We start from the raw sequence: 15890 nt of genomic DNA on the forward strand, positions 1-15890 counted from the left end.
TTCATCCTTTGATATGATAGACACTTAGGTTGATTCCATATCTTGGCTATTGTGAATAGGGCTGTAACAAACGTTGAACAGGTAGGTGGTCAGTGCACTGATTTCATTTCCTTTGCATATGTGTGCAGTAATGGTATTGCTGGATCATATGGTAGTTATATTTTTAATTTTTTTAAAGAACCTCCATACTGTTTTCCATAATGACTATACTAGCTTATATTCCTACCAATAGTTTTGCACATTTTTCTTCTTATAAATCTTTCTTGTTACATTGGGAACATTTCTTCAAGTCCTTAAATATTAAACATAATTGTAGTGATTGGATGATATTGTATCTGAGGATGTACCACAGTGTAGTGAACTATTTCCTTAGTGTTGAATATTTTGGTCATTTCTAGCTTTTACTTTTATAAACCATAATTACTGTATTTAAACTGCTAAGCAAGGTGTTAAATATATCCCAGTCCTTAGTTCTCCTAAGCCACTTTAAAGCAAAAGACTAGATTTCTCTGGTGTTGAATGTCATCCCTAGCTTTGAGCCCTGACCTTAGATGAGTAGCTTCAAAGGTAGTAGGTACAATTAGAGTCACCTGGGGAGTTTTAAAATATACAGCTGCCAAGTACTCACCCGGCCCATCCTGATACATGTAACTGAGAGTACACTTGGGTATTGTGTTTCTCCCCTAGCTCCTTTCTCTACCTCACCCCGCCCCCTTAGCCTTCTCGTATCCTGTGGAGACCACGGGATTAGATGCCTCCTTGAGGCTCCTGCATCTGGATGGTTATCAGAAAACACTGTGAGGTGGGGCTTGTAAGTTCTCCCTCTATGGGGCTCCTCATGGCTTTATGGTCTGAGATAGTGGTTCTCAACTGGATGACAATTTTTGTTGCATTAGGACATTTGGCAGCATCTGGGGACATTTTTGGTTATCACATCTGGGGAAGGGGTTGCAATCGGCATCCTGTGGTTACAGGCCAGGGAGCTGCTAAACATCCTACTGTGCGTAGGGCAGCACCTATGCTTGTTCCCCAGGGCTGCGGTAACAAAGTACCACAGGCTGAATGGATTAAAACAACAGAAATGTACTGTCTCACAGCTCTGGAGGCCAAAACTCTGAGATGGAAGCATCAACAGGATTGGTTCTTTCTGGGGGCTATGAGAGTGCATCTGTTCCAGGCCTCTCTCTTAGTTTCTGATGACTTACTGACAGCTTTGATGTTCTCTGGCTTTTTCTGCACCACGCCATGCTCGATCTTAGTGTGTCTGTGTATTTTCATGTGGCCATCTTTACATGTGAACATATTGCATCTTGAGCCTACCCTATTCCAGTGTGTTCTCATCTTATCATATCTGTAACATTATTTTCAAATAAGGTCATAGTCTGTGGTACTGGGGGTTAGAGCTTCAATGTGTATTTTTTTTTGGGGGGGGGACAAAATTCAACCCATGAAAACCCCCCTAAGCAAAAAATTATCTGGCCCAAAATGTTAATAGTGTTGCCACTGAGAAACTCTGTTCCACATAATGTGTATCAAATCCAGTGAGGTCAGCTAAGGTAAACACATGGGCAAGTAGTGGTATGGTCTGGATGTTTGTGTCTCCCCCAAATTTATTTGCTGAAACCTAAGCCCCAGTGTGATGGTATTAGGAGGTGGGACCTTTAGGAGGTTATTAGGTCATGACAGTAGAGCCCTCATAAATGACATGAGTGCTCTTATAAAAAGGAGGCCCCAGAGGACTCATTAGCCCCTTCCACCATACGGGCACACTGCAAGAAAATGCCATCTATATGAGCCAGGAAGTGGGGCCCTCACCAGACACCAAATCTGCTGGCACCTTGATCATGAACTTCTTAGCTTCCAGACCTGTGAGGAATAAATTTTATTATAAACTTGAGTATTTTAATGGACCAAGATAGGTGTAACGTGTCCAGAGTCTGGGAAGGTGGAAAATGAGCAGGAGCCTCACCATTAAGAGGGCTAGGGACATCTGCTTCTAGGTCAGAGGCTGTGGACTCCTTACAGATCCACATAGATATGAGCAACCCTGGGCCCACGGAGTGATTTATGACCAAAATAGGTTCATAAAGGCCTTGAAGGAGCACTATGCTATAACTGTGTGGAAGCAGAAGTGTGGGCCAAACCCTCTGATTTGGGCACCACATCATCTGACCCACATCTCCCTGGGTCAGACATAGCCTTTTCCACTCTGCCCTTTTTAGGAGTGAAACAGAGAGAAACATAAATCCATGTGCCCCACAGTTTTTAGCAATATTTTCAAGCCAACTATCTTGTCTTTCCAAAGCCCTGTCTTCTCCCTCTTACACCCACTGCCTCCCACTAACAGCCAAACATAGAATACAGAAAACAGGAAAAACAGCAACACTGCAGTTACATCTTTTAAGAGGGAACATTGCTTTGGGTACATTTCCCCCCATATCTCTTGATTGCCAAATTCTGCAGCAGGTGGCCTCATTCTGTTCCGTGGGGATGCTATCTCACCAACTGCTTGTTTCTTTGGCTTTAAGAATTCCACACGAGAATGAATTTCCACAGGGCTGGGGCCACTGAGCAGTCTATGTATCTTCATCTGAATACTCAGATCTATCTTCTTCACTTTTAAAATATTTTTGCCCACATTCTGCTGTTGTGGCTATATGTTCCCCTCCATTATTTTGCCAATTTGAATAGAGAAGGGAAAGCAGGGTGGGGGAAGGGAGGCCAAAGGAGCAGAGATTGTGTTATCAGACTCCAGGAGTGATGTGTTACTTCCCAGCAGCAATGTGAATACCAGCTGCCCACATCTGGGGCCTGCTCAGTGGGAAGCTTCTCTACACAGTCTTTAGAACTTTGTGTCTCTGCATGCTGTTTTCCTAGTTTCAGTTTCCTAATTGCTCAGCCTTCTTTGCTCTCCATTGCTTCCTCTGGTTTGTCCCAGGCAGCATCTCTGACTCTAATCCCCTTCCTAGACCATCTTCCTTGTGTTCTGGTCTGAGTGCCAGTCCAGGTTCTCCCAGGCCGGGCTGACAGCTTTTATACTGCCTTCCACTGTTCTCCAAGCCCTGGAGTGTAGGTGACGAGAGGTCAGGAGAAAAGTGCTTTCCTAATTTGTCTCAGGCCCATGAGGGTGGCCATGATTTCTGGCATTTGGGTTGGTTTTTCTTATAGGCTGGAAACCCGGTGTTTTCTGTCAAATCCTGTACAATACCTTGTAACCTCTAAGATTGATTCTGCCTTTTGGTCCAGAAACAAGGTCTCATTGTTAGTATTATATTAAATATATAATATGCTAATAGTTAATTCTCATTACTTCTTTTGCTTTCTTGCCAGAGAGTGCTAGATAGCCAACTTCCGGTCTCCAGTCGAGAGGAAATATATTGAAATTCCTTTAAAGTATAATATGTAAATTAACATGGCTGTTGAGGACTGGAAAGAAAGAAAATGAATCGGTGAAAGACATACCACCCCAGCAAAGAACATCTGCACTTCTCTCCTCAGACTTTTGAGGCCTCGGTATATTCTTAAATATACAAAGTTAGACTGTAGGAAGATAACACTTTACAACTATGGAGTTCTGAAAATATGCCGTATCTAGGAAAAGGTGCTAAAGCATTTTAGATATAAAGAAAAAAAATATATTCTCCAGCAAGTAGAGATCTGGATAGGAATAGACAGGGTGATGATTGCATATGTACATATGATAAAGTTGGTGTTCAAGTTCCCAGAGGTAATCTCAGTACCCAAACTATTTGTGTGGAGAGGTCTCAGCATCTGCAATAGTTATTTTTAGTATCAGTCCCAAATAGTACCTGAAGATTTATATAGATAGTCTTTAACTTAAGGAGCATCTGGTTAGAACTACTCATTAGATATTCCTTATTTGGACATATAAGTTGTTCTAATGGAGGCAATTTGCTTGATTCGTTATTCAGGGCACCTAAGATATTGCCCTTTCAGCAGATGTCATGTGGTGATCAGTGCATTACTGGTACCCAGACGTAGTTTCCTTTGTTCCTTCCTATTGCTTCACACCAAAGACTGCTTGGCCACAGCCACAGTCCATCCCCTTCCAACCTTGCAATGGCCAGCTGATGAAGGAGAAATGTATTCTTGGTTTCCGAGATGAAAACTGAAAAGCATTTTTCTATATGGCTTTCAGCAGTTGTGGATGATGTGCTCTGTCAGTACTATATCTTAAACACACTATAAACACCTGTGTGATGTTATCTTCATTGACCTATGGGTTATTTAGAAATGTGTTATTTAGTTTCTGATAATTTGGGAGTTCTACAGAAATATTATGTGCTCAGCTCAATTTCCTTTATTTTATTCTGGGAACCTAACCCCCAATTATATGGCAAATGTATTTCCAGTGCTAAACTTAGAAACGTGGCTTACAAAGGATCACAGTGGATCACTATTCATTCTTAAAGGGGACTGCCTGCATTAGGAGATAAGGAAAACATTTATTTCAAAGCCTTACTGCTGACAAGGCTGAGCTGCAGTTTGGGGGCTGAGTGACTATTGAAAGGAGAGTACTGCGCTTACTAAGTACATTGATGAGTAGCTGAAACAGAAAAGATGAGTATGATAGTACTTACTCTTTCCTTCTAGAATAGAATTCTCTCTGGAAGGCAATGTGTACACATTAGAAGTATATTGCATTAAAAAAAAAGGCAATTGCAAATGAAAGATTAAACTCTGTCTCAAAAAAAGGAAAGAAAAGAAAATGTCAATTTAAAAAACACATAAGAGTGAGTGTAATGCAAAATAATGAAGAAGCAGAAGAGATGGAGATTTTACACTGAGTTTTGGAGAAGCATGTAGTTCAATGAAAAGTACTGGTAGTTATAATTAGAGAGACTTGGTTTACTATTTTTTGATATGCAAAACTCTTAAAAACAAGTTACATTACTTCTCTGAGCTGCAGTTTTCTCATTTATAAAATGAAATCAATAATACCTATCTTATGATTGATCCCACAGCTTAGCGATAATGTAGATAAAACTTCTAACACAATGCCTAACATACTATAAACACCTGGGTGATATTGTCTTCATTGACCTATGGGTAATTTAGAAATATGTTATTTAGTTTCCAATAATGTGGGAATTCTACAGAAATATTTCTTTTATTGATCTCCAATTTAATTATAGTTAGAGGAAATATTTTGTATGATTTACATCCCTTTACATTTGTTAAGGCTTGTTTTATGGTCCAGAATATGGTTTATTGTAGGAGATCTTTTCAAATTTGATCTTTTCAAATTTTCTGTGAGCACTTGAAAAGTCTGTGCATTCAGCTAGTTCAAGTTGCTCGAGAGTATTCAAATCTATTTCCTTACTAATTTCCTATCTACTTATTCTATTAAATATTGAGAGGGGACATGGATATCTCTGATTATAATCATGGTCGTCTCTATTTCTCCTCCTGGGTTTGTCAGTTTTTGCTTCACTTGTTTTGAACCTTTGTTATTAGGTGCATAAGTGTTCAGAATTATTATATCCTCTTGATATATTAACTCCTTGTTCATTATAAAAATGCCCTTCCCCCCCAGTAACATTATTCATTCTGAAATCTACTATGTCTAATATTAATATAGTCAACAGCTTTCTCTTAGTGTTACTGTGCCCTTTTTCTGTCCTTTTACTTTTAAATTATTTGTTTCTTTACATTGAAAGAGCATTCCTTATAGACAACATGTTGTGTGACTGGAGATGCAAAAGAACAGCAGCTTTGCCACAGGTATAAACTCGCTCCTACAATTATTAAGTCAAGAAACAGACTACACAGTATGGTATGGCGTATAGCAAAGTTCTTTATTCAGGGTTTTGATTTTATACTTTTCTAGTCACATACACACTTAATCTATCATCTGTTAGTTTCACTATTACCTAATTTTACCTATCTGAAATTAACTTCTAAGGAAATATCTTGTTACCATATCAACACAATCACTTCAGTAGTAAACATCTTCTTCTAGACACTGACTAATCTTTGGGCAGGTATCTAAATAAAGATCACAAAGAAGAAGTAGCCACAGGGGAACAGAGTTAATGGAAGAGTACCTTCAAGTGTTCACTCAGTTTACTCACTATCAAGTAATGACTGTGTCTTTTCTTCAGGGCAGAGCACCTATAGACCTCAGTTTACTCAGTATCAAGTAATGACTGTGTCTTTTCTTCAGGTCAGAGCACCTATAGACCTCTGTTTACTCAGTATCAAGTAATGACTGTGTCTTTTCTTCAGGTCAGAGCACCTATAGACCTCTGTTTACTCAGTATCAAGTAATGACTGTGTCTTTTCTTCAGGGCAGAGCACCTATAGACCTCTGTTTACTCAGTATCAAGTAATGACTGTGTCTTTTCTTCAGGTCAGAGCACCTATAGACCTCTGTTTACTCAGTATCAAGTAATGACTGTGTCTTTTCTTCAGGGCAGAGCACCTATAGACCTCAGTTTACTCAGTATCAAGTAATGACTGTGTCTTTTCTTCAGGGCAGAGCACCTATAGACCTCTGTTTTTAACATACATCAGCCCTCTGGCCCGTATCTCTGAGGAAGGGCGGCATGCCCTTTGATCTCAGGCTTCACGGGGAGCACAACTTCAGAGAATTGGCTTGTGGAATTTTACCTCCAGATCAGCTAACTCTGCGTGTGTCCCAGGGGGGCCCAGGTCCCGTAAGCCTCTGGAAGAATAGCAAGTCATTTTAAACTCACATTGAGTTCACTTTGTGTGCTTGATGTAGGATATGTTTATTTCTAAATGTTATCCTACACAACATATGGTTGGACTTGGTTTTCTTTCTTTCTTTTCTTCTCTCTTACATGCTTTTTAATTTTTTTAATTTCAGAATATTACAGAGGTGCAAACATTTTGTTTACATCAATTACCTTTGTACCATTTGACTCAAAGTTATATTAGTGTGTCCATTACCCAGACAGTGAATCCATTAAGACTTATGTGCACATATGGGACTTGCTTTTCTATTCAATCTGTCAATCTCTGCCTTTTGAATGTGGTATTTAGACAATTTACATTTAATGTGATTATTGACATTGTTAAGTTTAAATCTATTATCTGGGAGTTTTGTTTCTCTATTTGTTTCAACTATTCTTTATTGCATTCGCCCTGTTGTTTTCTGCCTTTTCTAGATTAATTTAATGTTTTTATGATTCTATTTTATCTCTTGATGGCTGATTAGCTATCACTCTTTATTGTTTTAATGGTTACTTTAGGGTTTATAGATTTTTAACTTATCACAGTTTACCTTCAATTAACCTACAATATAAAGTGGATACTATTCCACTTTACATATAGTATAGGACCTTTACAATATAGTATTCTTCCATTCCTCCCTCCTTGAACTCTATGCTATTGTTAACACATATTTTACTTATACATAAGCTATAAGCCACATGCGATGCTATTGTTATTTTTATTTAAACAATCAATTATCTTTTAAAGAGATTTAAATAATAAAGAAAAAACCTTATGTATTTATCCAGGTAGTTAGCATTTCCATTTCTGTATATGGATCTGTACTTTCATCTGATACCATTTTCTTTTTTCCTGAAGGACTTCCTTTAACATTTCTTGTCTGCAAGTCTATTCATGAAGAATTCTTTCAGCTTTGTATTATCTGCAAAAAACCTTCATTTCATTTTGGTTTTTGAAAATACTTGTGCTGGGCATAGAATTATTGTCTGAATGGGTTTTGTTTGTTTGTTTGTTTTGTTTTTTTTCCTTTCAGTACTTTAAAGATGTTGCTCTGCTTTTTGCTTGTATTGTTTCTGATGAGAAGTCTGCTGTCATCCTTACCTTTATTCCTTGGTATTTATCTTATCTCCCACCCCTTTCTCACCGCTGGGTGCTTTTTAAGATTTTGTTTTCTTTCTCTTTTTTCCCCATTTGGTTTGATTAGGCTTATATGCGGTTTGATGTAGTTTTGGTAGTTTTTGTTATATTTGAAAACTTTTTGGTGATTATTTCTTCAAATATCATTTCCTCCTCTTCTAGGGATTTCAGTTATTTGCATGTTATGCTGCTTGGAGTTGTCCCACAGCTCACTGATGCTTCATTTTTAAAAAATTCTTTTTACTCTCAGCACTTCAGTTTGAGTAGTTTCCATTGCTGTGTTTTAAAGTTCAGTAATCTTATCTTCTGCAGTGTTTAACCTGCCATTAATATGATCTTTTATTTTTATTTATTTATTTTTTTTTTTTTTGAGACAGAGTCTCACTGTGTCATCCTCGGTAGAGTGCCATAACTTCACAGCTCATAGCAACCTCCAACTCTTGGGCTTAAGCGATTCTCTTGCCTCAGCCTCCCCAAGTAGCTGGGACTACAGGCTCTTGCCACAATGCTCGGCTGTTTTTTGTTGTAGTTGTCATTGTTGTTTAGCTGGCCCGGGCTGGGTTTGAACCCGCCAGCCTCTGTGTATGTGGCTGATGCTGTAACCACTGTGCTATGAGCGCCGAACGCCATTAATATGATCTTAATGTGTTTTTCATCTTTAGAAGTACAAGGGTTTTTTAAAACATCTTCTGTTTCTTAATACTTTAAGCATAGGAAATACAGTCATAATAACTAATTTAATATCCTTGTCTGTTTCATTTCAACATCTATGTTAGTTTGGGATCAGTTTTGGGTTAGTTTTGATTGATTGATGTTTTTTCCCTTATCATAGGTGTTATTTTCCTGCTTCTTTGTATGCCTGGTAATTTTTTATTAGATATCTAACATCATAAGTGTTATCTTGTCAGTGTTATATATTTCTGTGTTCCTATAAATATTCTTCAGCTTTTCTGGGAGGACACAATAAGGTTACTTGGAAAAACTTTGATCCATTCAGGTCTTTCTCTTAAAATTTATTAGGCATGACCAGAGCAGTGCTCAGTCTAAGACTATTTACTTTTCTGAACTTTGTGTGAGTACTCTACCCAACATTCTATGAATCGTAAGCTTTTCCAGGCTGACTGACAGAAATAGGTGTTATTCCTGGCACTGTTCGAGTGCTGGACACTACTTCCTTTAATCCTTTCAGGTGTTTTTTTTTCCTCCAGCTCAGGTAGTTTTCTCATACATTGATGGCTCCTCAGCCATCAATGCAGATCTGTCCCAGAGAGGGTAAGGAAGGAAGGTGAGAGTTTTTATTCACGGTGTCTCCCACCTCTTCCCTTTAAAACCCCTGCCCCCTGTCCCTCTGGTTCAGCCCAGGAAGTCTGAAACCGTAACTGTGTTGCTAAAATGCCTGTATTTTTAGAGACAAAGTATCCTAGAATGTTCTATTTCATCTTTGGGAAGAAAACAATAAAGTAATAGATCGAGGCTGCAGCAGAAGGATTGAAGTTAGAGGTTGGGGCTGATTATCTATCTCATTTTATCTGGTTGACACAGGGCTAGAGTGGGGTAGTGGGTGTTGGAGAGAGGGAAGAACAGGAACTGTAACCATCTGTGTGTACCCAAATCTCTAAATCAATGATTTTGCCTACTATATGTCCTACCTGAAAGCCCCAAACCTGAGAGATCTATGTCCCAGCACTGATTACCCATTTTTGGCAGATCAGTTGAGAAATGTCAATAGAGGCCAAGTCCAAGGCAGAGATGAGGAGGCTGGGAAACCAAATGCCTAGAAAATGCACTTAGAGTAAGATCAGACTCTGACCAGGGATCAGAAGCTGCTGTTGATTTGGTCAGATGGTGAGCAGAAACCTGTTGTGATCCCTGCCCCCGATCCAAGAGTCAGTGTATTGATTTGGCAGGACTCTATTTGATATTCTCTAAGCATCGTCCTGTGTCAAGCATGTGCCAGGAGGTAGGATAAACCAAATGGGATTGAACAATGAGCATGAATTCTAGCATGCAGGGTCTTATACCAGATAGTTGATGAGGACCAAGGATTGGGTATTAGGATTGGTGGGGGTTGATGTATACTTTAATTTATTATTCATTCACTAAATAATTATGGAGCCAAGCACTAAGAGAAAGAGATGAAACTAACATCTATGTTAAAGTACCAGGCATGCAAAGAAGCAGGAGTAATGTGAGTTTAAGGTGAAGGAAAAAAATCAAGTGTCAGATGAAACCATGCCAAGACATTTCACCCCAAAGGTAATGCAAAGTCACTGAACAATTTTAAGTAGAAAAGGGATGTGATTGGACCTGAATTTTAGAAGCTCTCTCTGGTATTAATGGGGAGGAAGAATGGGCATGAATAGAGCAGGGAGCTCAGTTTTTAGCGTTTACTATTGCCTTTCATCCTGTCTTCGTCATCCCTTTCTCCCTATAAATTCTATCATCTAGCTTTTCCCTACCTTATACAACCTGATTTTCTGCTCCTTTCCAATTGAATTAGGTTGAGTAACTTTTTCAAACATGCCTTTGCATTCCATATTCTGATACAAATATCTTTGTTATGTTGTGATTTTTGGTCTTCTGGGTATAGCCCAGTAGAGGAATTACAGGATTGAATGGCAGATCTATTTTTAGATCTCTAAGTGTTCTCCATATCTCTTTGTGTCTTGTTTATTCCATAGACATTTTGTGAGTGCCTATTGTGTACTAGCCACAGTGGTTGGCGTGGGGGAGCCAAAGAGGTCTGAGACATGGAACCTGCCTTTAATGAGTTCCCAGACCAGTTGGGAGATATGGAGATACATTGTTACTGTGGAATGTGATAATGGCTGTGGTATGGGATAAAAAGAATACCCTGGGCACAAAAAGTAAGAGACTGCTTTGTATGAGAAGCCTTCCTCCTTCTCTGCTAAATCCAACCCATTCTTAGGCCCCTGCCCACATTCTTGGCAGAAATTGGGTAGTGTAATGGCTTAGAGCATGGGCTCTGAAGCCAGACAACAGGGTTTTAATCCTAATTCTACCATTTCCCAGTCATGTGACCTTGGCCAGAAATTCTTTCTTCAAAACTCTTATTTTATCTATTTATTTATTTATTTATTTTAGTGATGGGGTTTCATTCTGCTCCCAGGCTGGAGTGCAGTGGCCTAATCATAGCTTACTGTCATCTTAAACTCTTGGGCTCAGGCAATCCTCCTGCCTCAGCCTCCTGAGCAGCAAGGACTGCAGACACATGCCATCATGCTGTGCTAGTTCTTTAACATTTTTGTAAAGACAGGGTCTTGCTATGTTGCTCAACTGGCCTCAAACTTCTAGATTGAAGCCATCCTCCCAAAGTGCTGGGATTACTGGCGTGAGCCACCATGCTTGGCCCAGAAATTCTTTGTACCTCAGTTTCTTCGCCTGTAAAATTGATCTTCTGGCTGAATCAACTTCATAGGGTTATTGTGAGGATTAAAGGAGATAATATGCACAAAAGCCCTTAGAATGGTTCTTGGCATGTGAAAAATATTTAATAATTGTTAGCCTTTATTCTCAGTTTTTACTTATTTTCTTTTCAGCAACTATATTGTGTCAAGAAACTTTATCCTCTAATGATCTATTATTATGTTGTTTGCCCTATTTTATGTATCTGCACTCATAACGTAGTCCCAGTGTTGAATAAGTATTAAGGGGATCAGAGCCATACTGATTTTCCCAGGAGCAGGGGCATTTCTGGGACACAGGACTTTCTGTGCTAAAACAAGGGAAGTCCTGGGAAAACCATGACAAGTTGATCACCTTACACATGGTAGTCTCTTTAGTTTGCTTTTTATTTATCTCTTTTTGGTCTCAAACCTAATTTGCAAGTAGGTTCACTTTGGCTTTGCCACAAATTTTTATTTATTGTGTAGAAAATATAAAGGTACAACATCTGAGTTTCTTTAGGGATTCTTGAGGTTCCCTAGGGTTTAGGGTAGATAATTGGAGGGATTCCTAAAAAACCTCTCTCATCAGCTATGGGTATGTACACTGGAAATTGTGGGTAGCCCCACAGAAGTTGTCCCTCACCTGTTCCACAGCCACAGAAGGCTCCCTCTACCGGCCATTCCCCATAACTACCTGCACGTCCTCCCCTGAGACTGGATGACTTCCTTCATTTGCTTTCCACACTTGACATACCCCTCTTTAGCTCCATGGAAAGCCCTTTTCTTTACAGGAGGCTTCTCTCTTTTTCTATGAGTTTCCCAGTTGGAGCTAAATGTTTTTTTCTCTTTCTAAGTCCCATGTCTCCAGTACTGGGACAGCATTTGCTTTGGGAAGTTGCTTTTCAAGCAGCATTCCTTAAGGATCCCATGGGGCCTCTCAGAATTCCTAAGAGCCTGACAGGTGTTTGCTGACCGCCATCCCATCTTTTCCCAGGTTCTATGCCAGTACAGTCAACAGGCTGGGTCAATAGCCTCTGAAAGTATCAACCCTAGTGTATTCGTTTCCTCTGGATGTTGTTAACAAAGCACCACAGACCACACGAACTTATACAACATAATTTTATTTTCTCACAGTTCTGGAAGCTAGAAGGGTGTTAGCAGGGTTCTTTCTGAAGGGAATGAGGGGGAAATCTGCTCCATGCCTTTCTTTTAACTTCCGGTGGTTTGCGCAGAGTCTGTGGCATTTCTTGGCTTGTCCACACATCCCCGATCTCTGCCCTCCTCTTCATAGGGTGGTCTCGTCTGTCTCTTCATGCAGTTTACAGGCACCCTACTGCAGTACGACTTTATTGTAATGTGACTAATTGTATCTGCAACGATCCTGTTTCTAAATAAGGTCTCATTTCAACATGTAAATTTCAGGGTACAAAATTCAGCCCATAGCACCCAGGTCTTCAGATGAGTCCAAAACACTTCATGGAGATGTGGAGGCCACTTCACCATGGGCCAAAGTCCCAGTCGTTCGTAAACCTATTTATAATTCCCTGTTCTCTCGGTGTTTGATGCTGAAAGCTTTGCCTGTTTACCACTCTCTAGGGCATAATGCTGACTCTAGGGACATTAAGAAATGTAAAAAACCTGAGTCACCAGCTCTGCATGAGGATGTATCAGGAAATGTTTTTAAAAAGAAGCCTGCTGAGGAAAAGTTGTATCCATTGGCATATAATGTAATAACTATTGTAAAGGCAGTGACTCCTTTCCTGATGAATAATAATTATTAGTCAGTTGCCTTTGAAAATGCTCTGGAGAATACCATGATGTGTGCAGATGGGGTTTGGAGATGGAGAAGCATGTGTGTGCGTGTGCCTACAGTAGCTTATGAGAAACAGAGTCACCAGAATCCTCCCCCAGGTTCCCGCACACATTCCCAGGGCTGCAGGGAGCAGCCTGCCTCTCTGCCCTCTGGAGGCACCGCTCCCTTCAGTCAGCTCTCTGGATCTGCTGACCCACTCCCCTCCAAAGAGATAGCTCTGTTCCAAAAGATAAACAGCAGTAGTTACTGGCAACTTGGGTGGGGGGAAGCAAAGCAAGTCTCCCAGTTTGTGTTTCCTGGTGTTCTCACACAGAAGCACAGACCATCTTTGTGGATTTGCTATTTCTGATTCTGGCAATTCAGCCGAGACAGGAAGGCAGTGATCGGTCTTCGTGAGCGTGGGGGCTAGAGAGCAGATGGGGTACAGGACTTCTCGCAGGTCTCCTCTCTTCTTTCCAGAGACGCTGCACCTCTGAGAAGTCCCAGGGGAGGACAAGGCCCCTAGCTGGTGCCCGCTCGTGCAAGCAACTGAGCAGGCTGCTAGCTTGCTCAAAGGCGGTGTGCCAGCTCCAGATCAGGGAGCTGTCGGCTCAGTGCCCACGCCCCTCCGTTCCAGCTCCGGAGGAACCCCAGGGTGGGCTGCAGGAAAGCGTGACTGCAAGTTGACTTTGCTTCACTATTGTTGCTGGCAGAATACCTACACGAATGCGGACAAGCTTCTAGAAGCAGCAGAGCAGTTGGCTCAGACTGGGGAATGTGACCCAGAGGAGATCTACAAGGCAGCTCGGCACCTGGAGGTGCGCACCCAAGACTTCGTGCGCAGGGTGGAGCAGCGGAAGCTCCTCCTGGACATGTCTGTCTCCTTTCACACGCACACCAAAGAGGTAAGGGGGCAAACGGGGTGACCTCAGTCCTGGGAGGGTTAGGTCTGCCTCCGAGTAAAATGGCCCTGGAGGTCTGACTAGCATCCTGGGTGGTCTGTGGGTTACTAGTCTCCTAACTTGCTAATATTAACAGTTCACTGATAGTTATGTCTCTGCCAAAATGGGGCATCCCCTAAAATCAATCTGAAATTTAGGGAAAAAAAATTAAAAAGCGAAGTGCATTATCTCTAAAGAAGAGAGGCAGATGGTTTTGGGAGTCTGCTAAAGCATTCTATCTGCAGCTGGAAAAATTTGGGAATCCCTGGTACAGAGATGGTCACTGTAAAGTGAAATATAAGAGGAGCACAGACTTTCTTCCCACTCCACACCATTTTTTCTCTGTTGCTGTTTCCTATTGGAAATCAGAGTCCTGAAGAACTTAATCAGTTGTCTTTGCTGCTAGCAAGGAGCATACAGAGTTTGCAGGGGTGCTCTATGTTTTTGTCTTACTTCCCATTTTATTTTATTTATTTTTCAAACAGGAGACTTCGTCTTCTCAATGAAGTCTGGTAGAGGGCAATGTTAAAGCTGGTCCTCACCTTACTACATGTGGCACAATGGGTGGTGAAGGACTGGGCGCTGGTGGTGTCCTCCACAGAGGAAACCAGGGTGGCTCACATCCCAGCCTGAGTTATTCCCCAGGTAGAGGAAGGGGCAGGGAGGATGGATCATGCTAAGCTGAGGAGGAAGCTTGCAGCCCAGTGATTGTTTTTCATTTCTCATTCATGCAGGGCACTCTGAAATTGAGTAAGTGGCCAGTAAGGAGGCAAATTTAGCATTTTCCATATTAACACCCTTGGCAGACGAATTCATTAGGTGTATACATGCTTGTGTTCCCCTAGGAATTTATTTTAATGGAGTATTAATTAAAGTTTGATTGCTGCTCAGGAAAAAAAAATTAACTCTACTCAATTAAGTTGAAATTTGATATTGGGAAAGCATTAAGAAGCCTGATTGTTACTACTTCACAAGCTTTTTTGACACTTTGCAGAGATGGATGGGAATCACTGCAGTGCCTATCAGAGAAAAACATGAAACGATAATGTTTTCAAAACTGAGATTCCCCAGGCAGATGAAGGGCTGGCGAGCTCCCTGAAGCTGGCTCTGCTTTTCTCTCTGTGGGATCCAAAGCCTCTCTCTGATGAGTGACTATAAAGCAAGGGGATTAGCTTTAATCCAGGGTTTCCTGCCTAGTTGTCTGCTTGCTTGTAGCTCACTCAATTCTTAATGATGGTCTCAGAAATCAAAGGCATGTGTATTCCCTTGTATTTGTGAACCTGTAGGTGATGGGATGGAGCATGAATGAACAGGAGGTATGCTCCTAGAAGAAGATTCTGGCTGCATGGAGAGGTGAGGGGCAGGCGCAGTTTCCATGGAGCTACCACTCCCAAAAGCATGATTATGGTTTCCATAAATTCCTTCTAGCTACATCTCGCATCTTCTGTACATGGAGCTGGAAAGCTGGGACACTAGTCCAGATTCTGCTGCTAAAGAACCTTATGAGCCTGGATAAGTCACTGTGTCCCTGGCAAAGGGTTCCTTCATCTATAACATTTTAGGTCTGGACTTTGTAACCCTGAGGTTCCTTACATTTCTGATGTGGATTCAAGATTCCTTTCGTTGTCTTTTCCTACTTTTCTTTATTTGATGTTGCTAATAATAATTTAGTAATATTAGTAATTAAGCCTGAAGTAGTATAGGTAGCTTATCTAGCCTAAGATTTGGCTCATTAGAAGCACTCAGTATATATTGGGTGTTTTGGCTTTATTGGGCACTTATTACTTACCAGACACAAATTTCATCTCATCTAATCTTCCTGATAATCTTCTGATGTAGACTTTATTAAACCTATTTTCAAATGGGGAAACTAAGCCTCAGAAAATAACTTGT

The 15890-nt window shown here is 40.7% G+C and overlaps 1 protein-coding gene across 26 annotated transcripts in view; it reads left to right on the forward strand.

The window, feature by feature from the left end:
• The window catches only part of KALRN (kalirin RhoGEF kinase), a 744321-nt gene that overhangs the window by 390918 nt on the left and 337513 nt on the right, over positions 1-15890 (forward strand). For 24 of the 26 annotated variants that reach the window (XR_008374862.1, XM_053564450.1, XM_053564452.1 and 21 more), the window contains exon 11: positions 13770-13961. Coding sequence is in view for 25 of the 26 variants with exons in the window: in XM_053564450.1 (XP_053420425.1) it covers positions 13770-13961 (192 nt within the window). In the remaining variant the exon portion in view is untranslated. Of the gene's footprint in view, positions 1-13220; positions 13962-15890 lie in introns of those variants that run through there. The other 2 variants (XM_053564460.1, XM_053564461.1) reach the window with 1 other exon arrangement.

This window comes from Nycticebus coucang, chromosome 16, assembly GCF_027406575.1.
Source record: "Nycticebus coucang isolate mNycCou1 chromosome 16, mNycCou1.pri, whole genome shotgun sequence".
Classification (NCBI taxonomy): Eukaryota; Metazoa; Chordata; class Mammalia; order Primates; family Lorisidae; genus Nycticebus; species Nycticebus coucang.